The sequence below is a fragment of the Perognathus longimembris genome, chromosome 10 (genome assembly GCF_023159225.1).
Source record: "Perognathus longimembris pacificus isolate PPM17 chromosome 10, ASM2315922v1, whole genome shotgun sequence".
Classification (NCBI taxonomy): Eukaryota; Metazoa; Chordata; class Mammalia; order Rodentia; family Heteromyidae; genus Perognathus; species Perognathus longimembris.
The window spans coordinates 36,859,762-36,887,749 of record NC_063170.1 but is presented as its reverse complement, the minus strand read 5'-3'; the positions used below and the strand labels follow the sequence as shown (position 1 = coordinate 36,887,749).

General features: G+C 47.7%; 1 protein-coding gene across 1 annotated transcript; it reads right to left on the bottom strand.

The window, feature by feature from the left end:
• Tkt (transketolase) lies at positions 1 to 27,882 on the bottom strand. The gene is made up of 14 exons (XM_048355830.1): positions 27,688 to 27,882; positions 15,182 to 15,299; positions 13,895 to 14,008; positions 13,015 to 13,112; positions 9,475 to 9,666; positions 7,097 to 7,215; positions 6,180 to 6,373; positions 4,973 to 5,137; positions 3,584 to 3,740; positions 3,092 to 3,222; positions 2,128 to 2,211; positions 1,914 to 2,007; positions 882 to 1,004; positions 1 to 281 (listed from the first exon to the last, which is right to left on the bottom strand). The coding sequence occupies exons 1-14, from the start codon at positions 27,792 to 27,794 to the stop codon at positions 106 to 108; spliced, it is 1,872 nt and encodes a 623-aa protein (XP_048211787.1). The 5' UTR covers positions 27,795 to 27,882; the 3' UTR covers positions 1 to 105.
• Positions 27,883 to 27,988: the final 106 nt, after the last annotated feature.

Here is a 27,988-nt window from a genome sequence, read left to right as displayed (position 1 = left end):
TTTTTCTCAAAACATATATTTACCTCTCCTCTCCGTACATCTTTGAGCACCTATGCCAGAACCAGGAATGTGCAAGACCCCTTCTCCCAATACCTTGTGCCCTCCCTAGGCCTTGGTGACAAGGCTCTTCACAGCTTGCACAATGGCATCCTTGTCAATACCAAACATCTTCAGCAGCTCAGCTGGCTTCCCACTTCTTGGTACTTGGCCAACAGCCAGCCGGGTGACAGTGACTCCAGGTTCTCCCATTACTGCAGTGGACACCGCCTCACCTATGCCCCCTGGGCGAAGGAAAGGAGGTTGAGTCAGATGAGGAGGTCAGCCTTTAGTCTGAGTTTATTCCGCGATAAAGATGGGAAAGACTGCATATGCTCCCTCTTCTAGCCAGAGCAGACATCACTAACTAATCACTGTACTGATGATTTTTCCAAGTCCAAATGTGGTCTTGGAATCATTTAGACCAATATCTGCCCTTACTCTTAGTCTATGCCCATCTCTTCCCCTGGAGCCTCTTAGAGATGTGAATGGTGGGTACTTGGTAGATGTGTGTGAAGGACTCATTAAAGACAAATTTAGTATTGCTTTTCCTGTTTGAGTCTTCTTTATCTGAGCCCCAGGAGGACAGCTGTGGCCCAGAAAACTTAGTGCTGCCTCAGAGAAGATGGGACTTGGCCTACTAATGGGCTTGGCTAGGGAATCTAGATAATTGGCAGCTGCTAGCTGGGCTCTATGGTGGGCTGCCAATCAGGAAGCCAGCAAGCATTCCAACCCCACTGCTGAGAGCAAAAGGTGGACTGTATCCCTGGAATATGAGGTCATATCTAGCCCTCGGACTCTGCCTGGCCCTTCTCCAGCCTCCAGTCCGGCGCAGCCCCACTTACCTTCATAGTAGTGATCTTCTACTGTGAGGATCCGGCCCTTGGTAGCTCGAGCACTTTCAAGAATAAGCTTTTTGTCCAGGGGCTTGATAGTGAAGGGGTCCAGCACTCGGATGTTGATCTTCTCTGTGAGGGAAGAAGGCATAGGCATGGCTGAAGGGGAGGGCTGAGTATTGTAGTGTGCCTTACAAAGAATGGGCCTTCAATGGCCCAATGGTGGGAATGTTTTTTCTAAGGACATAAGCTAAGAGTCCTGCTTGCAGTCTATCTCTATCCCGGGAAGAACTAATTGTCCTCTTGTTAGGCTATCTTCTGAAGACCAAGGAAGAACCAGAGGGAAGGTACCAGCTGTCTGAAGGCAAAGGTTTATGAAATGACAGGAAGGGGAGCTGTATCAGGTGAGGACCTTACAAAATCTCTACAGAATGAAAGATCCAAGTATGACATGCCCTGCCAAAAGTCCACCACCTGAACCCAAGTGCTAGGGCTGGGCTTCCCTGGTTCCTCCAGTTCTGCCCTGCTCTAGTCTCCTTCAAGCTCTCCAAGCCCCTCTTTGCTCCAGCTTTTGCTAGTTGATTCCTGTTCACTCTGAGGTCATCTTACTAAGGATGCCATGCCAGCTCTCCACTTTATGGTGCTCAGCCTGGCTGACAAGTGACATTGTTTGGTGATTCCATTGTAGGGGCAGCCTATTACCTGCCCCCTCCCCATAATATCATTAGTTAATATCTGCACACTCACAACAGTAATGATAATAAATACTAAGTCTTGTTAACTTTATCCTTGACGGTCTCGTGGGAAAAGTGCCAGTTTACAAATGGGAAACAGGCTTGCTGATAGTGAATAACTAGTGCTTAGCTGAGTTGTGATTCCAGTCCCACCAGCAGGATCCAGTGCCTCTGATCTGATCAGTATACTGGTGCCACTTGACTGTGCCCAATGCAGCCCCATACTTAGCATTCAACAAGATGCTTTTAATTAGTGTATCACTATGTAACTAGATGAGACTCCCCCCTCGGGCTCCTTTCTCCTTACCTTTCTTCAGCTGCTCAGCAGCAGCCAAGGCCTCATGTAGGGTCACTCCAGCTCCAATCACAGTCACTTGATCATCCTTGTTCTTCAGAACCACCTGGGGGTGACACAGTCCATTGAGGCTCAGTAGGCCAGGGTGGAACCTGACTGCTAAGAGCGGCAATAGGGTGGGTTTGGCTTGCTCTAAGAGGCCTTATTGGGGGAAGAACACACTGACCTTAGCTTGTCCGACCTGGAAATCCTCATTGTTATTGTAGATAATGGCATTTTCTGGGCGGCTAGTGCGGATGAAGCAGATGCCCTGGGATCAGAACAGATAAAGCTGAAGAACACAGGTGCAGCTTCTCAGATCTCAGGGGACATAGTCTTTCTAAAGAGGATGACCCTCCATGTGCAAATTTCTTAGTGCATCAACTCCAAAGAGAAAATGGTAAGAAGTAAGGGGTAGGTAAGATAGATGAGTTAGGGCCTCTTTCTAGAACAGCCCACACCTCCCTAAGCACACTGAGAACCTTTTTTGCTAGCCCCAGAAGCATCAGGTAGACTGCCTTTTGGGTGGGCTACCCTCTCAGAATATATTAGCAGGATCCTAGCCTCAGGCAGAGGAAGAGGTCTGCCACGGGACAGCTCTTAACTGGACCATGTGGCTCAGCTCATCTTTTTCTGTCTTGGAGAATCCAACTAAAGAAGGGGCAGTAGACATGACCGAATAGACATAAACTGCCAACATGGCAGAGAAAATTTAGTGGCAATTGTGTGTATGTATGTTTTGTGCTGATACTGGTGACTGAATCAAGGGCCTCACACGAATATTTTCCACTCACGACTGGTGCTCTACTACTTGAGCCATACCTCCAGTCTAGTTTTTGTTTTGCTGGTTAACTGGAGATGTCTTGAGGATTATTCTAATCAGACTGGCTTTGAACCAAGCTCTCTCATATTTCCGCTTCCTGTACAGCTAGGATAACAGGTGTGAGCTACTAGTACCAGCTTATTTTATGCTGTTTTTCTTTGTCTAACTTCTTTAAGCTACAGACAGCAAGAGCAATGTTGGTAAGCAACTCTCTGGGGCAGCATATGTATGACCAGCCCTGTGTTTCCTGTGTCTCTGTAGCTGGCCTCCTCTTTGGTCTGTCTAGGGAAAAAGCTTTAGGGAGAGAAAAAATAGCCCTATAACCAACCTTTGTATTGGCTGCTAATTCCACTGCCTTCTCAGTAGCAACTCCATCACTCGGGTAAAAGACAGTTGACATGGGGATTGACCGAAACATGGCCAGATCTTCCAGGGCCATCTGTGAGGGCCCATCTTCTCCTGTGGGGTAGGAAGGGATAAGATAAAACAAGACCACATCCATGGATTCCCCTATCCTGGGATCCTAACCCAATCTCCCATCTCCTCTTCCTGATTCAAAGTTAAGAAAAGTTACATGATGGGCTGGGAATATGGCTTAGTGGCAAGAGTGTTTGCTTCGTATACATGAAGCCCTGGGTTCGATTCCCCAGCACCACATATATAGAAAATGGCCAGAAGTGGTGCTGTGGCTCAAGTGGCAGAGGGCTAGCCTTGAGCAAGAAGAAGCCAGGGACAGTGCTCAGGCCCTGAGTCCAAGGCCCAGGACTGGCAAAAAAAAAAAAAAAAAAGGTACATGAGCAAGGCTCCTAGCTAAACTCACCAATGGACACACCACAGTGAGAGCCACAGAGGTTAATGTTGCTTTCAGAGATGGCCGCCATGCGAATCTGGTCGAAGGCCCGGGTAAAGAAGGCTGCAAACGTGCTGCAGAAGGGCACCGTCCTGTTGCGTGTGGCACAGCCTACAGCGATGCTCACCTGGGGGCAAGCAGGGTAGGTTAGTCCCTATGAGGCAGGCAGAGGCTGGCCAGGAAGCCCAGGACCCTGCTGTAGGCCACCTTCTTCAGAGTGGAAGGTTCTATAATACTAGTATGTTAATCTCACAAAGTGCTTCCTGTTATCCCCAGACTCTGCAGTCTGTTTCCAATCCCATACTATTAAGACTTAAAATAATCATTTCAAAAGTTCTCTTAAACTTTTTCTTTTTTTGTCGGTCACAGGACTTGAACTCTGGGCCTGGGCACTGACCCTTAGCTCTTCAGCTTAAGGATAGTGTTCTACCACTTGAGCCACAGTGCCACTTCAAAAGTGTTCTGGTGGTTAACTAGAGATGAGTCTTGGAACCATGATCCTCAGATCTCAGCCTCCTGAGTAACTAGGATTACAGGCATGAGCCACTGGCGCCCGGTGACATTTAAACTTTTTCTTTGGAGCTGTTTTCTAGCAACAAATAAGCAAACCACCTCACCAAGGTTTCTGGAGTCCTTACTAAGCCTCAAGGCCTCTCTGTGCAGAGACCCTGCACCTTTCCTCCTGGATCTGAGGGCAGTGGCCTCATGCCATCTGAGGCTCCTAACCCCCTCACTCAGAAGCACTACAAATGGTACAATCAATCTTCTCCCTCAGTTCCTAAACTTGCCAGCTCACATTAGTCCTCTTTCCCTGCACTGGGGGGCCACTCTAGCCTATCCAGCCTGCCAGTATAGCCTAGATTCTATAGTTTGACAGACAACTTTGAGTTCTGCTGGAACAAAAGCTGTGGGGGTATTAGTGGCTTCCAGAAGGTGGAAGCTCCCTGTCCTTAGAAGCCTGGAAACCTAGGTTCCTGGTCAAGAGGGCTTATGTTAAAAACAGGGCATAACATCATTCTTTCATATTTGCATCCCTCATGGTGACTGTAACTAGAGCCTGTACACACAGGTTCAGCAGCCCTTCAGCCTCTTGGTTGTACTACCTTCTTTTACTTCAGGAGATCCCTTTCTCACCATTCCTGGCCTACATATAGCTCTTGCTACACGCACCTTCCCCTCTTACACACCTATTCACCAGAGCATACCTGGGTATAACCACCCTGAACTGTAGCTACTCAGGGTCAAAAGTCTAAGTAAGGTCTTAATGGGTCTATGGTCGCATGTGGCTGGCCTACATGGTCAATATGGCTGCCCAAAGGAGCAGAAAGGCTCAGATTGCAGACCATTCCTGGTACCTACCATGTTCTGCTCAGCAATGTAGCACTCAATAAAGCGGTCTGGGTGTTCCTTTTTGAAGATCTCTGAGAAGGTAGAATTCTTGGTGTCTCCATCCAGGGCAATGATGCGATCACTGGCATGGCCCAGTTTGGCCAGGGCCTGTCCATAGGCCTTGCGAGTGGCTATCTGTAGGAAAGAGAGCAAGAAGCTCTGAGTACCACTGAGACATACATTATATGTATATGCATGTATATATAGGGATATGGTCTAGAGTCCTGCTTGCATCTTGTACTCCTGAAATTTTTAGGGAGAAGGATAAGAGTGGAGTCAGAAAAAAGAAAGGACAATAACAATGTCTTCTAGAAATCTGTGTGTGTGCACGCATGTACACCCCTGTGTATACCAGTACTGGCCTCACATTCTTGCTCAAGTTTTTTTTTACTCAGAGATGGCACTCTTTCACTTAAGCTATGCCTCCACTTCCAGCACTTTGCTGGTTAATTGGAAATGAGAATTTCTAGGATTTTCCTGCCCATGCTAGCTTCTGAGATTCAGCCTCCTGAATAGCTAGGTGTAAGCCAATGACCCCTGATCTCTTGGCCTCTTTGTCAATGACTACAGTGAAATCTACGCATTGCAATACAGGGCCTGGGAGTCAGAAAGCTGGATGCAGGATGCAGGATGCACTGATAGGTTGTCAGGGGAGGGAGGGCCCTGGATCAGGAGCCTTGGTCTCATCTGCCACTCCTTGCTCTTCTTTCTGCCAGTAGCTTTCTATATGACTATGAGCAAGTTCCTCATCATCTCTGCGCATTCCAGAGCGGTCTGTGCCCACGGGAGGACTGACAGGAACAGGAAGGAACCTCAGTTTAACCAATGGTTGCCTAACTGATACCTCTCCCAGTTTTTCTTGTTGGTTGTGAGGTTTGAACCCAGGGCCTGGGTGCTGTCCCTGAGACTCTTTGTACTCAAGGCTAGTGCTCTACCACTTGAGCCAGTGCCACTCCTGGTTTTTGAGGGGTTAACTGGAGATAAGTTTCACAGGGAATTTTTGAAGCCCAGCCTTCAGATCTCAGCCTCCTGAGTAGCTAGGATTACAAGCATGAGCCACTGGTGCCTGGCTCCTTTCCCAGCTTTCTGGAAGACACATGTTGGCTGTAGGAAACCAGAGAACCAGGTCTGTCTCACCCTCAGCCACACCAACACCATGAAATATTCAACTACATACCTTGTCCCCTACTTTGTAGCTGGGAGGTGTAGGCATGCGGATGTTGGCAATGTCCACAGAGGGGGCATCCTCCTGCGGGGGAGTGGCCAAGATCTTCTTTTTGCTCTGAACCTGGCTATAGATTTCCTGGATGATTTGTTCAGCCATGTTTTTGGGAAGAGGCTTCCCATGCCACGCCTCCTTATCTTCTATCCCTGCAGGTACAGCACAGGAAAGAGGGACAGGTAAGGCAGACATTCTCAGAGAGCAAGAAGCTGCTCCAGAAAGCCTGGTCATCCATTTGTCCAGAGAAGGCCAAGAGGCCTCCCTGCAGGACAAAAACATGTTATTTATCTTTTTTATTATAGTCATTCTATAAATCTAACAATAATACGATAAATCTGATTTGTCTTTATTGCCCATTTTCTTATTAAAATGGGCAGAAGCCTCTAGGAATCAGATGTCTGCCTCACTCTCAGGCCTAGAGCAGACCCTAGTATCCAAGCTCACACAGGCCTTTCCCAAGCACCTTGTCACTGTCGGAGAGGTACCCACCACACAGGCCAAGGGAGAACCCAGGCCTCCTGAATGTGGATAGGTGGCTGGAGCTAGAAAATGTCAGCTGGGGTGTGATGCAGGAGCTACTCAAAGTCCTTACTCACAGGCTCTCTCCAAGACCCTTCTTTCCTTCTTTCTGCCTGCACATGCCATTCAACTGTGACGAGGCTGACCTAGGCTCAAATCTTAGGTTAGCCACACAGACCAGAATCACTTCAGAGAAATTAGCATTTCTTGCAATCTTTCCTTGGAGGCCAGTATATTCAAGGATGAGATCGGGCTGGTACTTCCCCAAGCACAAAGGGCTCAGAGTGAAAAGATATGGCTCCCAACCCTCAGTCACAAGGCCCCACAAGGGGCAGGCATCCTTACACACATACCTGTGATCCCACGGCCCTTGAAGGTCTTGGCAATGATGGCTGTTGGCTGGTGCTTGGCCTGGCCAAAGGCCTTGCACAGCTCCTCCACACTGTGTCCGTCCACAATGATGGTGTGCCAGCTGGTGACAGAGGTGGCAAAAGTTGAGAAGTGGCCAGGTGCCAAAGTGCCCTGAAGAACCCCCAAGGAAAGGCCTAGCCTGTATCTGTGAATGGCAGAGTGGAGTGTACAAGAAACCATGTATGTCCATGCCTCAAAGCCTTCATGCGTGGGAACCAGAAAGGCTTAATATTAATATCCCTCCATGAGACTCTTCCCCTGCCCCCAGGTGGATCCCATGCTGGAACATCTAAGATGCTCCTGTTTCTAATTTGGGCTTTCCCTTTTTTTTTCACATTATTTTACTTCCTAATTCGCCTCTTAACAAATGTCCTTCCTAATAGGTTAATTTCCTACTGAGAACTGTTTTGGGGACTTGGTGTAGGGTCTGTTTTCTATTAGATTCTAGAACTTCCTGGCTCAATGTGTGTGTCTGAAGGACACATTTGATCCTTCCAGATACTGGAAATCTTTATAAAACAAACCAGGCACCAGTGGCTCAGGCCTGCAATCCTAGCTACTCAGGAGCCTGACAGCTGAGGCTCATGGTTCAAAGCCAACTGAGGCAGGAAAGTCCATGAGGCTCTTACCTCCAATTAACTCCCAGAAAACTGGAAGTGGAGTTGTGGCTCAAAGTAGTAGAGCTCTAGCCTTGAGTGCAAAAACTCAGAGACAGCACCCAGGCCCTAAATTCAAGCCACAACACCAATTAAAAAAATAATAAAAGCTGGGTGTTGGTGGCTCACACCTGTAATCCTAGGTACTCAGGAGGCTGAGATCTGAGGATCATGGTTCAAAGCCAGTCCGGGCCGGAAAGTCCGTGAGACTCTTATCTCTAATTAACCACCAGAACACTTGAAGTGGCACTGTGGCTCAAGTGGTAGAGTGCTATAGCCTTGAGCTGAAGAGCTCAGGGACAGCGCCCAGCCCCAGAGTTCAAGCCCCACAACTGATCCAAAAAATAACAAGTAAAATAAATTAACCATGCTGTCCAATATACAAGGGGCTGGGTCAGGGTGACCTGTTCTTTATGCAATCCTTTTGTGGAGGAGGCATGTTAGTAGTAATAAAGACAGCAGCAAACACACGCTTGCTTTTTGTAGGCACTGTGCTCAATGAATACATTTAAGTTCACAGTTCACAGGATAGCTGATGCCCCATTTTACAGAAAAGTAACTGAAACACTGAAAGAGTAACTTGCCAAGGTCACAAAGCAAATTAGTAGTAAGTCCAGGACTTAAGAAATGTCTTCACAGCCACAAATTATGGACTAAGGCACCGGGAATCACTGCTGGGTTATTCTCCAAGTGCATCTTCAGACTGATATGACTTGGGGAGGTACCTTGTGACTCAGTTTCCTCATCTGTCCAATAGAGAAAATATTCCCTCCATCCTCTCCCAAGGTCAGTCACCAGAAGGTCTATGCTACTGCAAGGTAACCTCAATGTTCATGAAGGTCTGGGTTCATCAGAGCCCCAAATGCACACATTTATTTGTGATTAGGGACAGAGACTGGGGTGAGGACTCCTGCTCAACACTTCACATCTGAATTCATAATTATTCCAAGCTCAAGGGAAAAGCCTAGGAACCCTGCCTCCCATTTCACTATAAGATAGGAGAGGGAGCCTGTTCTTCCTGCCCAGGCTGGATGGGGTTTGGCACAGGGATGGCCATTAAACCGATGTTCAACCTTGGCCATATCCACATGACTTTCAGCCTCACTGTATGAGCTCCTTCCACATCTAATGCCCTCCTTCCTCAAGAAGAAAGCAAGAGGGCTGGAAATATTGCCTAGTAGGAGAGTGCTTGCCTCATATACATGAAGCCTTGAGTTCGATTCCTCAGCACCACATACATAGAAAAAAGCCAGAAGTGGTGCTGTGGCTCAAGTGGTAGGGTGCTAGCCTTGAGCAAAAAAGAAGCCAGGGAGTGCTTAAACCCTGAGTTCAAAGCCCCAGGAATGGCCAAAAAAAAAAAAAAAAAAAAAAAAGAAAAGAAAAAGAACACATTAGAAAAATCTTTAAAAAAAAAAAAAAGAAGAAAGCAAGACTATATGAAAAGCTCTGAGAATTACTGTGCTATCCAACCATGCAAATAAACTTAAGACTGAGCCTCAGCCCACAAATCCATGGTGGCAGCTTCAACAATGAAATAAAAATGTCCAGATTTGGAATTATGTGGGAAAAGGCTACAGAAGGGAGACCTTTAGCTTGGGCTTAACCTCCTATCACAAACAACTCTCCAGGCTGTAAACTGTGCTCAAGCTGAAGGGTCTACTTACCCAAAAGCCTCACAGCGCTTCTGGTAGATGTCCACTTGGTGCTGCAGTGGGGCTGGGTCGCTCTGGCCCAGGCGGTTGATGTCAAGAATGGCAACAAGGTTGTCCAGTTTGTAAATGCTAGCGAAGGCCATGGCTTCCCACACAGAGCCCTCAGACAGCTCCCCATCTCCCAGCATGCAATAGACCCGGTAGCTGTGGACAGATGATGGGAATGTGGCCAATAAGAAAAAGAAGAATGGGGGTTGCTGGGGCAACTACCTACTCTGGGTAAAGCCGGCCCCCCTACCCCGCCCCATCCTCCATGCTAGAGGAGTCCCAGAACTTGCTGGGTGGGCCAGTGGGAAAGGGGACCTTGGGAACCTAACTTGCTCTTACTGGAAGGAACTGAGCTAGGGAAGCCATAGAACAGACCACTAGGGGAACAGTGGGCATAGCCAAGGGCATTGGAGGACACCAGTTTGGGCCCAGGGTGCCTCACAGGTAAGCTCTTCCCAAGCTCCTTAACTGGGGCTCCTCCCAGGATCTTCTCTTCTCATTGACACAGGCAAGCCTGATCTTCTCAAAGGCAGTGTGCCAAGGTAGATGGAGCATGAAACTTGGGATGCATTACTCAGAGAACAGTAGCTTCCTGGCCTCGGGGAGGGTGTGAGGGGTAAGGCTAGAGGTAGGGGAATGGGTTCAGAGACCTTGACTCTAGCCCTGGGAGACGTGAGGGGATAGGGATGATAGAGTAGCCAATCCTTCACAGGTTACCCAGGCACACAGGAGCTGGGACATGACTAGTACTGAGTCTTGTGCTGAATAACTTCCTCTGTGAGGCCAGTTCTGTTGTTATTCCCCAAACATGAGAAAACAGACTCAGAACGATCAAGGAACTTGTCTCAAGGTCACACTGTTGGGAAATAGTTGAGCCCGACTGTTCAGGGAACCTCCCTTTTATGCTGCCCAGTGCTCATTTGTGTGGCTCCTGCTGCCCTCTTGCTTGTCTCCTTGCAGCAGAACCAAGACATGGTCTGTGAGCGGCTGGGCAGGCCAGCCAGCGCTGTCAGCATGACTCAGCACTTCCGCGGGCCCAGGCTTAGGGGAACTTCCTGCATCCTCCTTTTGCCCAGGCTTATTTTCTTTGTGCTGGCCCTAGGGCTTGAACTCAGGGCCTGCGTACAGAGCTTTTCTGCTCTTCTGCTCCACAGCTTCATGTCCAGCTTTTTGGTTGTTACTTCCTGAGTCCTCCACCAAGCCAGGCCTTAAGAACCATAATTCAGTTTTTTTTCCCCCCCTAGGCTTTCCTGGAACTGGATCCTATCTCTAAGTTGTCTCCTTTCTTCTTCAGGTTACCAGGGCCTGAGACCCTGAAAGAGCTTTCTCTGGGAACTCGACCTTTGGAGCCTGACCCAATTCAGAGAAGTTGGACTGAAGCCGAGCAGAGTCCAGCATAAGGCTGGGCTCTAAGGACGTGGACAAGGCTGGCCCAGTAGGGCCAGGTAGGCACCCTGAGGTCCTAAGATCCTGGGAAAAGGACTGTGATACAGAAACCTGATACAGCTAACCTGAGGTGGTACTGCCTGAATGGTCATGGTGTAGAGCTGGGGGCTACAGATGATTGCATGGAAGCAATGCAATGTTTTGTTATATTTAAATTGGGGAGAGGAGGTTAAGAATAACTAAAAAGTCCATTTGTTTTAATATGCTTCTGTATATTCAAAGGAGACAGCAAGGAGAAACAGTGCCAGGAGCTCGATCTGCTCTATCAGGATGCCACTTCTCGGTGCCTGGCCAGGCCTGATAATACATTGGTGCCCTGACCCTCTTCTCCCTCAGGTATAGTCTGAGGCCACAGGCCACAGTCAACCTGGCTCCAAGCTACCCTGGCCTCTGGGAACCTGCCAAATCTCTTCTCCCTATGACTGGCCTTTTCTATTATGTTGGGGTCAAGAAACCATTTCTCAGAAGGAATTATTTCAAGCAACTGTAGGAAATAATTAACTCATGTCTCTGTTCTAAGGCCCTATAAAATGTTCTTAAACACACATCCCATTCTTTGTGACTTTCTCTTCACTTTGTGGTGAATCACCTCTGGTGTAGCTGAGCTTGCACCAAAACTCAGGCTATGCTGCTTAGGCGACCCTGGCTTGAGGGGCTCTGAGTCTCCTAAAGAGCTGTGTCAGGAGACTTTGCTTGGAGTCAGGATCCACACACAGCAAAGCATTCCCCACAGTATGCCATTGGTCAGGCTTTCTGTAGCCCCTGGCCCTCTTGGACCCCTTACCCACTAGTCCCATTGCAGCTAGCTGTGGACTTCTGTAGGGAGGGTGAACAGAAAGGAAGTGGGAAGCTCCCTCAGGCAGGGTTGGGCCCTCCATTCCTCCTGGCAGCTAGGCCCCGGCAGCTTTCCTCCCCTAGGAAGAGCCTTGCCAACAGGGGTCCATACATGCTGGGCTTCCCTACATGTCAAAATCAGCCCAGGACCTCAGATGTATCCTCTGCACCTTCCCACCACTCACCAGAGGATCTTTTCTGGTTTCCTCATTCACAGGAGGTTAACTCCCCATACCCATCAGGGGCTTATCAAGGTGAATCCTGACAGCACATGGGCACCAAGTGAGGTAAAGGGAGTAAGGACCCATTATGGTGGATAGTTTTTAATATATTGACTATTGCCTCTGTCCTTCAGGCCAACTTTGGTCACAGCAGATCACCTGTGGCTGAAATCTGTCCTGAGTGGGGACTCTCCTACAAACCACTTGGTGCTATGCAGCAAACCTGCCTAGCCAGACTGGAACTGTTGGAGAGTGAATAGCAGTAGAACAGGGAGGGGGAATGGAAAGGATGAATATGGTCAAAGTTCTTTATGTACACGTGTGAAAATAGACAATAAAACTTGTTGAAATTATTTTAATAAGTGGGGAGAAATAAGGGAGAATGATAGAAGACAGTGAGGTTGATGGGATATGTTGCCCAACTAAAGTATGTTAATAGAAATCTTAAAAAACAAAACAAAACAGAAAACCTTGCCAAGCCAGGCTGCTCACCTACCCTCTACAGACTTAGTCTCTCTGATGGCTGTTTTTTCCCTGGCTGATATTAGGTCACCTGAAGGCCATAGAACCCTCTAGCCCTAGCCCATTCCCAAGATAAAGGCAGGTATCCTGGGCTCCTGGTGCCTATTTAGACATGGGATGGGGAGGCAGATCCTTCTAAGATTTCTGGGGTCCAGCTAAAGGTAAGGCAGGAACTACTCAGCCAAAGCATTCTGGCTAGAAAGCATGTGGTAGCACCATGCACTCGGGCCCGCTAGTCGCTACTGAAAGGCTCTGGGCAGGTCTCTTAATTTCTCTGGGTGTACTTCCTCATCTGAAAATAGGGCTACCATGCCATCCTCAGCACATCTTTTTGAGGTCAGAATAGGACATGTGTATATGCTACTCAGCCCTAGCCAGGCAAGAGGCAGCACAGGGGTGGCTGGGGACAGAGAGTATGGTCAGGCCACCAAGAACCTCTCTCAAAAGTTCTGATGATTAGGATAAGGAGTAGGGATGTTACCTGGCTTTGTCGAAGTATTTGCCTGTATAGGCCATCCCACAAGCGGCCCCGAGGCCCTGACCCAGGGAGCCAGTGGCCACATCAGTGAAAGCTTGTTTCTGTCATAATAGAGAACCACAATTATTCATGGAGAGAAGAGCTGTGTAACTTAACCCTAGGATCCTGGCCTTACCAGACAGAGGATCCAAGGCAGCATTACCTTCCTGGACCCCCTTCCAGACCTGGTAAGCCCCTCCCTTGCAGAAGGCCCTTCCCCAGAATGTGACTTCTCATATTCATAGCAAAGTAAGTGTGAGATTGGGTTCAATTCCCAGCTCTACCCTCCAGAAAACCATGTGACCTCAAATTGGGGACCAAAACTCTCTAAGCCCTAGATTGTATCACGTATAAACATAATCTACCCTTTTAAAGTGACTGGAGAACTCCTGGCAAATTAATGCAGAATGTTTGGGCTTGGTGAGTATCTAGACCCTAGTGGTGGTTTTTGTGATAACTCGTGACTTCCAATATTAGAATGGAGACCTACTGAAACCTTGACAAGCAAGCTAGGTCCCTTCTTGGGAATTAACATTCAGCTGCTATCTCCTTATTAATTTCCCAGTGACTTTTCCAACCGTATCTCTTCCTGAGCTGGGCAGCCCAGCTGGGAAGGGAAGTTTGGAGGGGCCTTCCTCAAGTTGATGTAGAATACTCTAGGACTGAGACCTCACTCTGGGTACAGCATGGGGTGCATACAATGTAGCTGATTCACATCTTTCCTTCCTATCTCGGCCCCTTCTTCTGCCTTTCTAGTTTTTCTGTGGATGCTGTTTCCCTCCCTCATGCCTGGGAAAAGGAAGTGGAGGAAGGGGCCTGGGAGGTTCCTGGCAGGTGCACTTACAGGGACAGGGTGCCCATCCAAGTCAGAGCTGATCTTCCTCAGGTTCAGCAGTTCTGCCTCAGGCAGGAAGCCAGCTTCAGCCCAGACTGCATATAGGATAGGAGCTGCGTGGCCCTGCAGGGAAGTCAGCAAAGGTAGTCAAATGGAGAACCAATACTTAGGGCTATTCTTGCTGCTTTCTGGGACTCAGAGCCTGGTTAAGCTGGCAAGAAAGGGTATTCATTTCAGAGAAGGAAGCAAGTGAAGGCCAATTCTCCCCTTTCATCCCTCTCTAGCCTGTTGGTTTTCAGCCCCAAGTTCCCACAGCTAAGGCCAGGCAGACATTACAACAGGTGCAGGGGGCACAGCTGTGCGGCTAGATGAGGCCAAAAACTACAGCAGGCAGCCGGCCGCCCTAATCCTGGTTTCTGGCATATGAGAAACTTGGACAGACTTCTAAGTCCTACTACAGCTTAACCCAAGACCAGTGGCTGCTGAGATTGGCCTGAGGACAGTGGATCTCAAGCAGTTGTCACATGGTTAGTAGCTGTGACTTTTGCCAGAAGAAAGCCAATGTGTCTCATCCCAAATCCTGATGCAGTGCACCACCATTCCTGAAGGGAGCAAGCTGTGGCCCTTGGAGTGCTAGCATATGTATGCACTCACATGTGCGCACAAACGCATACACAGTCTCTCTCTGCTTTCTCTAATGGAAAGCCCCCAAGTAATCCCAAACCTGAATCTGAGTTCTGCCTATCAATGCTCAAATTGAGTGGGACACCTGGCAGAAAGACGCAAAGTTTTTGGAGCTGGGAATATGGCCTAGTGGCGAGAGTGCTTGCCTCATATACATGAAGCCCTGGGTTCAACTCCTCAGCACCACATATATAGAAAATGGCCAGAAGTGGCGCTGTGGCTGAAGTGGCAGAGTGTTAGCCTTGAGCAAAAAGAAGCCAGGGACAGTGCTCAGGCCCTGAGTTCACGGCCTAGGACTGGCAAAAAAAAAAAAAAAAAAAAAAAGCCAAAAGACGCAAAGTTTTTACTCCCTCTACTCCTCTTCTCTGGGTTAGAGCCTCATTAGTGAATGGGCCTGGCTCCATGGAAGGGCAACCAATCAGAACACCATAGGTTCCTCAGCTCTCAGGTTAAGCTTGCTAGCTGGGTCGGCACAGAGTCAGACAACAAAGAAGGGACCAGGACCAGCAAGTAGAGAAGGCTTGGGCTTAGACCTCCTGAGACCACTCACCATTCTTGAGTCCACATGACACCTGGCCTCAAGCAAAAGGTATCTAGCAGCAGGACTCTTACCTTGGAGAGCACAAAGCGGTCATTGTGAGGGTTCCGGGGATCCAGGGCCTTGTAGCGCATGGTGTGGAAGAAGAGGACAGCCATGATCTCTGCAGCACTGCAACATGATGTGGGGTGGCTGTGGTCCAGAAAAGAAGACACATGCTCAGGACCTGCAACCTTCAGCATCCCTGGGCCTATATATAGGGATTTAGGGATGCCAGACTAAAAGGAGACTCACACAGGCATGGCTTATCTCCTGTTACCTGGGACGTAACACAGGGTCTCAAGATAACTACTGGTAGCTTGGGAGTTGGGCCATTTAGTGAATGCCAGGGGCTGTCACACCTATCAATAGCACTACCCCAGACCTTCAGTCATGGCCCCTGGAAAACTCTAGGGCTAGACCAGAGTAAGAAGAAAGGAAGGGCAGGAGAGACCAAGTATAGCAGATTCAACTCAAAATGAGGGTGGGGAGCTATGGAGTTCCCACTGCTAGCAGGAGGCTAAGGACTCAGCTAAGGAGCCACGGTACTGATAAATGACCCACATCCCAATAGAGAAACCAGCATGCTGCTCTTTTCAAGACACTGGCCATCTGTGCATAGACTAAGGCTCAGAGAAAACTCTGGCAGTTTGGAACCTGAAAAATCATGTTTGGGGGTTTCCAAAGGCATCATTGGGCTATTTGGCAGCTTTTAAAATGGGCATATTGAGGGCTAGAGTAGCAGTTGGGACCATGCTTTTGTGCAGAATTTTAAAAGCACAAAATCTCATCTTTTACAAAGGCCACAATTTACCTTTATACTTCCTTAGATGGGGGCTGACAAAATCAAGACCCTGGAGTGGTAGGACAAAGGGGGAGTTTTAAACTCTTGTTTTGATAACCGAATGGCTCCTGAGAAAAGGAACTGACACTACCATCCTAGCGATGAGACTAGAGTCTCCAAGGGCGGGCTTGATTCATGAGACATGCTACAACTCCTGGAACAGTTCTGTTAGGAGCTCAGCCCCCACATGCAGCACGGCTCAACCCCCCACATTGTATTTGAGGCACTGAACACTAAAACATGCCCAATGCCAAACCCAAGGGCACATGCAACACATGGGGCTCACAGCAGCCCCCTCCTCCCCTCTAGGGGACCCCATCAGGTTAGAGGTGAGTCACTCCCAGCACAGACACATTAGTAGAGTAATCCAGAGAGCTGCCCATGCTGGTTTAGTACCCACATTCCTGGCACACAATTGTCTTATACTTAACCATTTCTATGAACTCCTGGCCATGGGGGAAAGACACTAAAACCTGAAAGAGGGAGGTGAGGACACATAAACAAGAAACCCTTCCCTGCCTGGCAGGGACCCTAACCCCCCACTCCCAGTGTCAACTTCAGCTGGAGGACACCCCAGTTAACACTGGTCAGGCAGACCTCTGGCCCTTCCCCCTTCCAAAGAAGCTTTGTTTGAAACCACAGCATGGAAGAAAGACTCTGGGCCCAACTGCTCTGAAGAGGAAGTACAACAGGAGCAGGGGCTCTGCCCACCCTGACTACCTCTAGTGACCCCAGGGTGACTGACATTACCACATAGCCACTAGGAGGGACTCCAGGGAGAAATGATTGGACACAAGTGTTTTCTGCATGTGACAGGTCTGCCCTGAAACAGGGAACACAGAGGAAGTGGAAAAGCAGTTGATTTGAAAGCCCATGGGTTCAACAAGTACCCAGGTCACCAACGCCCACAACCTATCAGCTAGAAGACCAAGTACAAACCGCTCAATGTCTCCAACTCTTCTATAGTCTGGCTACATGAGCCACTCCAACCATTAGCAGGCAAGAAGGAAGAATGAGCCAAGGATCGAGGGAGGATTCTATAAGCTGAAAGGCACTGACTGAGAACACAGGAGACACAGCCATTTTAACTCAACCTACTAGGAGCTTTTGTGTTAAAAGCACAGCAAAAATGTGGCAGAGCTCTTCTTGCATTCCCACCTGCCTAAGTCAGACGCCGCAGGTGGAGGCCCCACCACCCCATGCTGCCACGCGTGTCATACCTGAGAAGACTGGCTAGAGACAAGGTGAGGGGCTATAGGGTACTTACCTACCACCTGCCTTTTTGTGCTGCATGGGGGTTATAAGCAGACATGACTATTTATTAAAAAAAACTCTGCTATGCAGGGTGTTCTAGTTAGAGGTTTGTGCTTGCCCAAATCAAGTTTCTTTCCTTTTGCAGTACTGAGATTTGAACTCAGGACCTCACACTTGCCAGGCAGTCTCGAATACTTGGGTCACAACCCCAGTCCTTTTTGCTTTCGTTAAACAATCTCACTGTTACGCCCAGAATCACGATCCTATTTATGTTTTCCATGTAGTAGGAAGTAAAAGTATGCACCACTTCACCCAGGTTTTTTTTGTTGTTGTTTGTTGGTTGTAGGGCTTGAACTCAGGGCCTGGGCACTGTCTCTGAGCTCTTTTGCTCTAGACTAGCACTCTACCACTTTGAGCCACAATTCTTTTTTTTTTGGCCAGTCCTAGGCCGTGAACTCAGGGCCTGAGCACTGTTCCTGGCTTCTTTTTGCTCAAGGCTAGCACTCTGCCACTTGAGCCACAGCGCCACTCCTGGCCATTTTCTGCATATGTGGTGCTGAGGAATTGAACCCAGGGCCTCATGTATACGAGGCAAGCACTCTTGCCACTAGGCCATATTCCCAGCCCCCACAATTCTAATTTCATTTTTTTTGTCTTTTTCTTTCTTTTTTTAAATTGGGTTTAAGTTACTACATGTATTTCACAGTACACATTTTAACTTTCACAATGATGAAAATTATCATTCTACTCTACAAAGCTTACGAAGTCTATGAACTTTAACAATAAAATAATTTCCTCCATTTCAGATGATATGTACAGTACTTTTCTTTTCTTTTCTTTTTTTTTTTGGCCAGTCCTGGGCCTTGGACTCAGGGCCTGAGCACTGCCCCTGGCTTCTTTTTGCTCAAGGCTAGCCCTCTGCCACTTGAGCCACAGCACCACTTCTGGCCATTTTCTGTATATGTGGTGCTGGGGAATTGAACCCAGGGCCTCATGTATATGAGGCAAGCACTCTTGCCACTAGGCCATATTCCCAGCCCTGTACAGTACTTTTCTTTTCTTTAGTACCATGTTCTCTTTCACTCATTCCTCCCTTCCCATTCCCACCCATGAGTTGCTTGGCTCACTTTCATCAGTGTCCAATGTAGCTGATGGTCCCCTGTCATATTACTATTGTTATTATTTTCACACTTGCCACTCATTCTGTGTCCTCTTTTCTTTTAACTGTATTTTGGTATCTTGAGACCTGTTTACTTTGTTCTATCTCTTTGCATTTTAATTCTAATACCCGGAAATCAGGGAGACCACATGTCATTTGTTTCTCTGTTCTTGGCTTGTCTCACTAAACATGATTTATTCTAGTTCCATCCATTTTTCTTAAGACTTTTGTTATTTGGGGGGGGGGGCAGCCCTGGGGCTTGAAATCAGGGCCTGAGCACTGTCCCTGGCTTCCATTTTTGCTCAAGGCTAGGACTCTACCACTTGAGCCACAGCGCCACTTCTGGCCTTTTCTGTTTATGTGGTGCTGAGGAATTGAACCCAGGGCTACATGCATGCTAGGCAAGTACTCTACCACTAAGGCACATTCCCAGCCCCCCGATTCTGATTTTTTTGAATAGCTAATTGGAGATGAGAGTCTCACAGGGACTTTTCTGCTTAGGCTGGCTTTGAACTACAATCCTCAGATCTCAGTCTCTTGAGCAGGTAGTGAGCAGGTAGGATTACAGGTGTGAGCCACTAGTGCCTGGCCCAGCTTTTTTTTTTTTTTTTTAAATTGGTTAAGAGAAGGGTCTCCTGAAAGTGCTGAGGCTGGCCTTGATCCTCCTCCTAATCTCAGCCTCCTCAACAGCTAGGATTACAGGCATAAAGACAGTGCCAGGTCCCAATTAGTTTATTATCTTTTAAGTAACTGTACAAACTAGTTGCCGTTTAAGAAAGCAGTTTATGACAATCATTTTCATGAAATCCCTCTTCCCCACTGATCTTCCTGCAGCTAACACATCCTTCCTCCCAATATCCCTTGGCCAGAAAAGCCTTTCTTACCTCATTCACTCACAGTTTCTGCCTAGCTGGGCACCGGTGGCTCACAATTGTAATCCTAGCTTCTCAGAAGGCTGAGATCTGAGGATCACAATTTGAAGCCATCTCTGGCAGAAAAGTCCATGAGACCCTCATATCCATTAAGCTACTCAGAAAAAGCTAGAAGTGGCACTGTGGCTCAAGTGCTAGCTTTGATTGAGCAAAAAGAAGGTCAACACCCAGGCCCTGAGTTCAAGGCCCAGGAGTAAAGTGGGGGGGAGGGCGGGGGGGGGGGAGGATATAGGCTGAGCCTGAATGAGAATGGGGTTAATTAATGGTCAAAGCAAAGAGGTCAAGCCCCTAAATCACAGCCTCACCATAGCAACTATTAATGCCTAAAAACTAAAAGTAAAAAAAAGATAACATCTGTTACAGATAAGGAATAAGCACTCAAGCTGGGGGTGTAGCTTAAGTGATAAAGCACCTACCTAGCAAAGTTTTTGAACTGTGTTCTTGTTTTTGAACAAGACCACATAAAGTCAATAGCTAAGATCAAGCTTAAAAAGTAAAAATTGTAGTAAATCCTCCCAAAAGACAATAGTTAAAACAAAGAAGCCAAAAGTAAAAACATTTAACTAAATAGGAAATATACAACAAAAAGAATCAGGGGCTGGGGATATGGCCTAGTGGCAAGAGCGCTTGCCTCGTATACATGAGGCCCTGGGTTCAATTCCCCAGCACCACATACACAGAAAACAGTCAGAAGTGGCGCTGTGGCTCAAGTGGCAGAGTGCTAGCCTTGAGCAAAAAGAAGCCAGGGACAGTGCTCAGGCCCTGAGTGCAAGCCCCAGGACTGGCAAAAAAAAAAAAAAGAAAAGAATCAAAGCCCAGAGATAACTTATTTTTGGCAGTGCTGAGAATTGTACTTAGGGCTGGGTACGCGCTAGACAAGTGCTAGACAACACTGTGCTTCACCCCTTGGCCTAAGAACTAGTTCTATAAGAGGAAGTGAGGACTGGGGGACTGAAAATTAGGCAAACTTTTTTTTTTTTCTCAAATTTTTATTATCAAACTGACGTACAGAGAGGTTACAGTATCATACGTTGGGCATTGGATACATTTCTTGTACTGTTTGTTGCCTTGTCCCTCATGCCCTCCTCCCCCCCCTTTCCCTCCCCCCTCCCAGTTGTTCAGTTCACTTACACCAAACAGTTTTGCAAGTATTGCTTTTGTATTTATTTCTCTTTTTTTACCCTGTGTCTCTCGAATTTGGTATTCCCTTTGAATTTCCTACTTTCAAATACCAGTAAACACGGTTTCCAATATACTCAGATAAGATTACAGAGATAGTGTAGGTGCAAACATAGGAAGGTGATACAAAACATCATCAATAATAGAAACTACACATACACATAAGACGTTTAAAGTAGTTATAACTGTGATATATCACTTGTTTCCATATCATGGAGTTCATTTCATTTAGCATCATCTTATGTGTTTCTAAGGGTATAGCTATTGGGCCTTGTGATGCTCTGCTATGGCTTGCCTAAACCTGTACTAATTATTCCCAATAAGGGAGGCCATAGAGTCCATGTTTCTTTGGGTGTGGCTCACTTCACTTAGTATAACTATTTCCAAGTCCTTCCATTTCCTTACAAATGGAACAATGTCATTCTTTCTGATAGAGGCATAAAATTCCATTGTGTAAATGTACCACATTTTCCTGATCCATTCATCTACGGAGGGGCATCTGGGTTGGTTCCAGCTTCTCGCTATGACAAATTGTGCTGCGATGAACATTGTTGTGCTGGTGGCATTACTGTGATTTTGTTTGTGGGCTTTTGGATAGATACCCAACAGTGGGGCTGCTGGGTCATAGGGGAGTTCTATATTGATAGGCAAACTTTTGACAAGGTAGAATCCAGAAAATAGGGGCTGGGAATGTGGCTTAGTGGCAGAGTGCTTGCATAGCATGCATGAAACCCTGGGTTCGAGTCCTCAGTACCACATAAACAGAAAAAGCTGGAAATGGCGCTGTGGCTCAAGTGGTAACTAAATAGCAAAAAGATGGGTAGGAGGCATGATTCAAGAGTATTAGCTGGGCACTGGTGGCTCACGCCTGTAATCCTAGTTATTCAGGATGATGAGATGTTGAGACTGAGGTTCAAAGCCAGCCCAGGCAGGAAAGTCCATGATATTATCTCCAGTTAACCACCAATAAGCTGGCTCAAGTCAGAAAGCATTAGCCTTGAGCATAAAATCTCAGGAATGACGCATACACAAGTGCACACAAATAATACATGCACTCGCACATGTGTACACACACACTATCCAAGTGTTCTATAAGGAAAGGACTGCAAAGAACTAGTTTTTCAGCCCATTCCATACAGACCCATTGTTTACAATCTATATACACTATTTCTGTTCTTACCTACTTAAGGAAATATTTGGGAGAAAATCCAGGATGCTGGAGTGAACATCCCTCAAAACTTCTAGTCAGCTCCTACTCAGAATGCACTTCTTTCTGACACTAAACTTAAGATTGTTTCTTCATCTGGACACTGGTAGCACACACCTGTAATCCTAGCTACTCAAAAGACTGAGAACTGAGGATAAGGGGTTCAAAGCCAGCCCAGGGAAGTCCATGAGACTCTTACATCCAATTAATGAGCAAAATGCCAGCAGTAGAATGTGGCTTAAGTGGTAGAGCAGTAGCCTGGGGCAAAAGAAAAAAACTAAACAAAACAAACAAAAAACTGAGTTTAAGTACCAAAGTTCAAGTACTGACCCCCCCCCCAAAAGTTTCTTCAGATATCTGCCTCAAGTAACCTCCTTTAGGAAGTCCTCTTTAGCTACACTACCTGATCCAACATTTACCACCTTCTGACCTTATGTGACTTCAGAGAGACAACTGTCTGTCTATCCTAGTGAATACACGTCCTGCAAGGATAGGAACTTTAAGAACTTTCTCTGTTGTGTCCACAAGCCTTAGCAACATCTCACACACACTGACCTCTGAGCTTCAATTTTTTTCTAAGTTGGATAACAGAAGCTGACTTGACAAGGTAATGTAAGTGTAAAGAACAAAGTGTAAAGAACAAAGTTCACCATATAAAAATTGCCATTGGGGCTTGGAATGTGGCTCAGTGGTAGAGTGCTTGCCTAGCATGCATGAGCCCTGGGTTCAATTCCACAGTACCACATAAGCAGAAAAAGCTGGAAGTGGCATTGTGACCCAAGTGGTAGATGCTATCCTTGAGCAAAAAGAAGACAGTCAGTGCTCAGTGCTCAGTCAGTGCTCAGGTCCTGAGTTCAAGCCCAAGGACTGGAAAAAAAATTGCCATTTGCTTACCTGTTATTCACTCCTATTAATATCAAAGATTAAATCTAAACTTCACATATTAAGCATGGCCCACTAAGGTCCACAGAGGGCAAGTAACTTGCTCAAGGAATCAGTGTCTGCCAGTGGCACAGCTAGGACAAAAACAAAAGACTGAGAGTAAAAGAATTGATAACTGTGCAAGGAAATGTAATTTGGATTATAAAAATTCTTCCTTAAACAGTTAAAGAAAAAGACTGAGAGGGGAAAAAAGGAAAATGGATAGGCAAAGTGTAGGATATTCAAACAAAGGAATATTTAGCCATAAAAGAAGAAATCAAAGTTCTAGTTCATGTTACCACTGGATAGCCTCCAACCTACAGGAGGGAATGAGGACAGAATGTACAGGAGGAATCTTTTAGGGATAATGAAAATTGGGTATGATAAATTTACTCCAATTTTGCTGTCAACTACTATAAATGTATCTTAAGTCCCAGAATGTTACAATATGCAAATTATACCTCTATAAAGCTGTAAACACAGAGAAGAACTTCTCAGGTATCTGCACTTCCCTGACCAGTTGTGCAACCCTGAGAGATTATATCAAGTCTGTGAATACAACTGATTTCTGAGCAAGATTTTCTGTGGGAGCCGGGTCAGGCAGACACACCCACTCCACCTTGCTTCCATGAAGGCAAGAACATAGTCTGCCTAAGACCTCAGCTCTGAGCATGCAGGCACAGACCACACAGCTGATTTTGTGAGACCAGACTTGGTGACAACAGGCCTTCTGAAATAGATCAAGTCCAGGGGCAGGGCTGCAACAGGAATCAGAGTTGGAGTTCAGAAGAATTCAAGAGAATACCAGCCAGGGAGTTGAACCTTGCCCTCAGCTTTAAGAATCATGGACCAATTAGCCTTGGTGAATTCAGAGGTCACTTGGGGAAAAAAAAAAACCAGTCACCCCAGGGCAACCAGGTGTCTTCACATGGAATTGAGTAATGCTACTGCAGCAATTTCAACGGCTCTGCTCTTGCTTCAGTGTCAGGAGGAAGAGGAGCCAGAGCATGCAGCCAGAACTGGAGTCCAGGGATGCAATGCAATTCTGGCCACTTCAAGGTCATCACTACTATAACAAGATATCAAAACCAGTAGATGACAGGGTCCTAGGGCTTCCTTACTCCTAAGCAATCCAGTTACTTGGAAAACTAACTAGTTCCTTACTAGAACACATATTGTGCTGTTTGGTTCTTTAGAATCTAAAACTTTTTTCTTTATAAAGCTAGTTTATCTCAGACATTTTGTTATACTAACCACTGACACAACAAATAGCTACTTTTCTATGGATCTCTATTTATTTAGTGCTAGTCCTGGGCTTGAACTCAGGGCCTAGGGCTTTCTAGCTCAAAGTTAGTGCTTTACTACTTGAGCCACAGCTCCACTTCCAGCATGCTGGTGGTTAATTGGTGATAAGTCTCCCAGAATTTCTTGCCTGGGATGGCTTCAAACTATGATCTTTGGATCTCAGCCTCCTGAGTAGCTGCCACCATTGCCTAGCTAACCTCTCCTTTAAAGATGGAGAAAATGAGGCTTTAGGATGGGCAGGGCCTTTCTGACAAAGGGTACAGCTGCTTAGAACAAAGGTGGTTTAGATGGGCTGGGAATGTGGCTTAGTAGTAGAGTGCTTGCCAGCATGCACTAAGTCCTGAGTTGATTCCTCAGTGCCACATAAACAGAAAAAGCAGGAAGAGGGGCTGTGGCTGAAGTGGTAGAGTGCTAGCCTTGAGCAAAAGAAGACCAGTAACAGTACTCAGGCCCTGAGTTCAAGCCTCAGGAATGGGGGAAAAAAAACGCTGGTTTAGAGTACTCATCTCTTTGGGTACACCAGCCAAGTCTGGGCATTTATTAGCCCTTCGGGTACTCCCCCAAAGCTATGATTCTGAAGTCCTGGGAGACTGCTGAAAGCACAGGCCACCTTCCCCTTTCAATCAGGTCTGACTGGGGTGGTATAGAAAGATGACACAGCACCATTTGGATAACATAGTCTGGCCCTAACTGATAAGAACTAAGAAATCCTGACCACTTCTTTTTTTTTTTTTTTTTTGGCCAGTCCTGGGGCACTGTCCCTGGCTTCTTTTTGCTCAAGGCTAGCACTCTGCCACTTGAGCCACAGCACCACTTATGGCCATTTTCTGTATATGTGGTGCTGGGGAATCGAACCCAGGGCCTCATGTATATGAGGCAGGCACTCTTGCCACTAGGCCATATCCCCAGCCCACTGACCACTTCTGACAAGGTCACTGAGAGTTCTTTTTTCCAGCTTGGATGTGTTGGACTCTTGTCACAGTTCCCTCAGCATGAAGAGGGAGAAGACCACATAGATACTCTGGCCACTATAGGCACTGTCTAAACAAAAGGCCTCTGTGAAGGCTCTGTCCCTCCACATCCAGACCCAACTTCTGACACAGAATCCAGTGGGCTCACCCTAGGCCCGGAATGATCCACTGCACATTGAGACAAGACTGGGAAAGCTGTTGAAATAGGACATCACCCAACCTGAAACCAACATCCTGGATCTTCACTGACTGAGAGTACGAATCCAGCAGTGACCAGCAAAGACTGAACCAAAGTCCTGTTTCACCACCAGATTATAAGTACTCCCCAGAAGATTGGACACTCTGACAGAGTGGTCACCCCAGCTGTGACTGCAGCCCAGACTGAGCAGGGATGATGGAACTTACCCACTGTGGCAAGGGAGCAGCCAGCCTCAAAGTAAATAGAGGGGAACCAGAACACTGGCCATGTCTCAAGTCTTCCTTGAGTATTTTTTTGACATACTCTTACACATACATTTCAAAATCTCTCTTGTGACAGATTGCATAGAATGCTACTTCCTTCTAAAAAGCAAGTTTCCTGTATTTCTTTCCTGGATTTCTCATTACACATCACTTACATACAGACATACACACACACATTTTATACTCTTTCCTTTTGCAAAGAAATACTTTTGAGTCCAGTAAGTTCCTCTCTAAGGTTACAATGTAAACATGGGCGTAACTCTTGGTAGCCACATGCAGTATCTTTTCTGGGTGGAAAATCTTTTCTGGGTGGAAATTATCTAGCAAGGACCAGAAGGCCTACAGGATACCCCAGCTTTGGGAGTCCCCCAGCAGTTGAAAATATTTAGTTTCTTTTAAAGTACCTTCCAGACTAGTAGGTGTCATGGTTGTTTGTCTTTCCCTCCATTCTCCAGTCCCCGTGCCCAAGGAATTTCTGAGCAGAAGCCTGAAACCAGGCACTGGTTACTAGTTGGGGCAAGTCATCTAACATATCAGCCTCAATGTCCTCATTAAAATGTAAACATAGGAGGTGAGATCTGGAAGATCAAGGTTTTAGGCTGGCCTGGGCAAAAGGCTTACAAGATCCCATCTTAACCAATAAGCTACATGTGTGGATCACTCCTGTTAGCCTACCTAAAGGAGAGGCATAAATAGGAGGATCACCATCCAGGCTAGCCTGGAAAAAAAAGACCCTATTCAAAAAGCAAATAAAAAGCAAAAAGATATGAAGATATGGTTCAAGTAGAAGAGAGACTTCTTAGCAAGCATAAGGCCCCCCTTGAGTTCAAACCCCAGTACTGCCCCTCCCCCCCCAAAAAAAGCAGATATAACACAATCTGACAGTGTTATTCTCAGAATGCAAGTAAGGATCCTACATCACACCAGGAGCACCTACTTAGCTGCTTAGTGACCCTTTAAATGTCTGCATGTCTTACCCAGCTATGCAAAATGCTCAGATGTGTGGCACTAATGGCTATGTTACTCTAACCAGACCTCAGACTACCATGAAATGGCTGAGGGAAGCCAACCCAATATTTACCAAACAAGCAATAGAGCATGTGCAGGCCCACTGTGTACCAACCTGGAGCAGGTCTGGCTGCAGTGGAAGGAAGCTAGATCCCTGAGGAGGGGATACCCCGCAGAGGATACAAACCCAGGAGAGATAACAGGTCCAAAATATGCATGAGTGGGGTGGGAGGGAAGTGACCTGCAAGAGATCCAAACGTTCTAGAAATAGGGTGTCTTAAAAAGGCAAGAAGAGTGAGTGCATACTCACCCAGCAAGGTACTTCTTAATATTATTTCCTGTATGAAACTGGTCAGAAGCCAGTTACTTCTTCTCAGTTCTAATCTCACAGGTTGGTTGGGGAGATCCCTGGAAACCACTCCCTATCCAAATAATGATTTGTCCACCTTGCTGTCTGTCACAGGTCCTCTTAGCAGGCCTGAAGTAAAGCACTGGAATTCTTCAGACCATCTCCTGTAATGTGGAGACCCTGCTACCCCACTTAGCGTGGACTCAACGCGCTTTCATTCATTCAAGACGCCAAGCTCCCTTCATTCCTTCTTCACACCCACCTCCCGCCTCAGCTTAGGTCCTAGGCCCGCCTCCCCTCCCCCACCCCGGCATTCCCAGCAGCCCTCGGATGCGAACGCAGACCCCACTCCAGAGGTGCGGGAATGTGAAGTCGTGCTGTGCGTGGGGGAGGGCAGTGCAGGGAGGGCACAGCTCGGGATGGAGAAGGCTAGGCCGAGTCTCCGTCAAGATGGTGGGTTGGAACCGGCATTGAACTGTTGCCAGCTTTTGCCGTGTGACCTTAACTGACCTACACTCGGTGCCTCAGTTTCCCCACCTGCAAGGCAGAGCGTTCCCAGTGGAGCCCACCGGCTCGGGAGAGAATTAAGGGTGACGCGCGAGCCAAGGGCCGGGTTTTCCCGAGAGCATTAATGGTGGCTTTCCCGGTAGCGCCGCGGAGGAAGGCTACGTGAACCACGAAGTGTCACCAAGCATGGGGGACCCGCAGGCCAGGGCAGCGGAGGCGGATCGCGGCTTCGGCGGGAGGCCAAGGCCCACGCGGCAGGGCCAGGAAACAGAGCGTGAGTGCGCAGTGGAAGGCGCCTGTGGCCCGGGCCCCGAGCCACGCGGCCCCGCCACCCGACCGCGCCCCTGCCGCCTCCCTCGTGGTGGCTGCGTGCTGCGCGGCACGCAGCGGGCGCCCCTCCCCGGGCCCGGGCCCGCGCCCCGCGCCCCGCGCCCCGCGCTTACCCCGAGCCCGCCGCCGTGGTGGCCTGGATGGAGCTGATGCGAAGGCGGTTGGCCGTGTCTTTCAGGGCCTGCAGCTTCTGCTGGTCGGGTTTGTGGTAGCCTTCCATGGTGCAGCCGGACGAGGAGACGGCGCCGAGAGGAGAGCACAGAAGCTGGTCCAGCGGCAACTAGCGGCGGGCGAGGAGCGGCGCCGAACGCGGCGCGTTAAGTCTCCCCGGGAACCGCCCTTGGGGGCGGGGCGAAGACGAGGGGCGGGGCGAGGGGCGGGGCGTTGGATCACCCCAGACGACGCGCGCACGCC

Bases quoted from the DNA above. Each gene is read 5' to 3' on its own strand.
- Tkt (XM_048355830.1), bottom strand. From the start codon at position 27,794: ATGGAAGGCTACCACAAACCCGACCAGCAGAAGCTGCAGGCCCTGAAA. The intron at 9,667-13,014 runs GTAACATCCCTA...ATCTGTCCACAG, and splicing joins AAATACTTCGACAAAGCCAG to CTACCGGGTCTATTGCATGC. The intron at 3,223-3,583 runs GTGAGTTTAGCT...CCTACCCCACAG, and splicing joins TCACTGTGGTGTGTCCATTG to GAGAAGATGGGCCCTCACAG.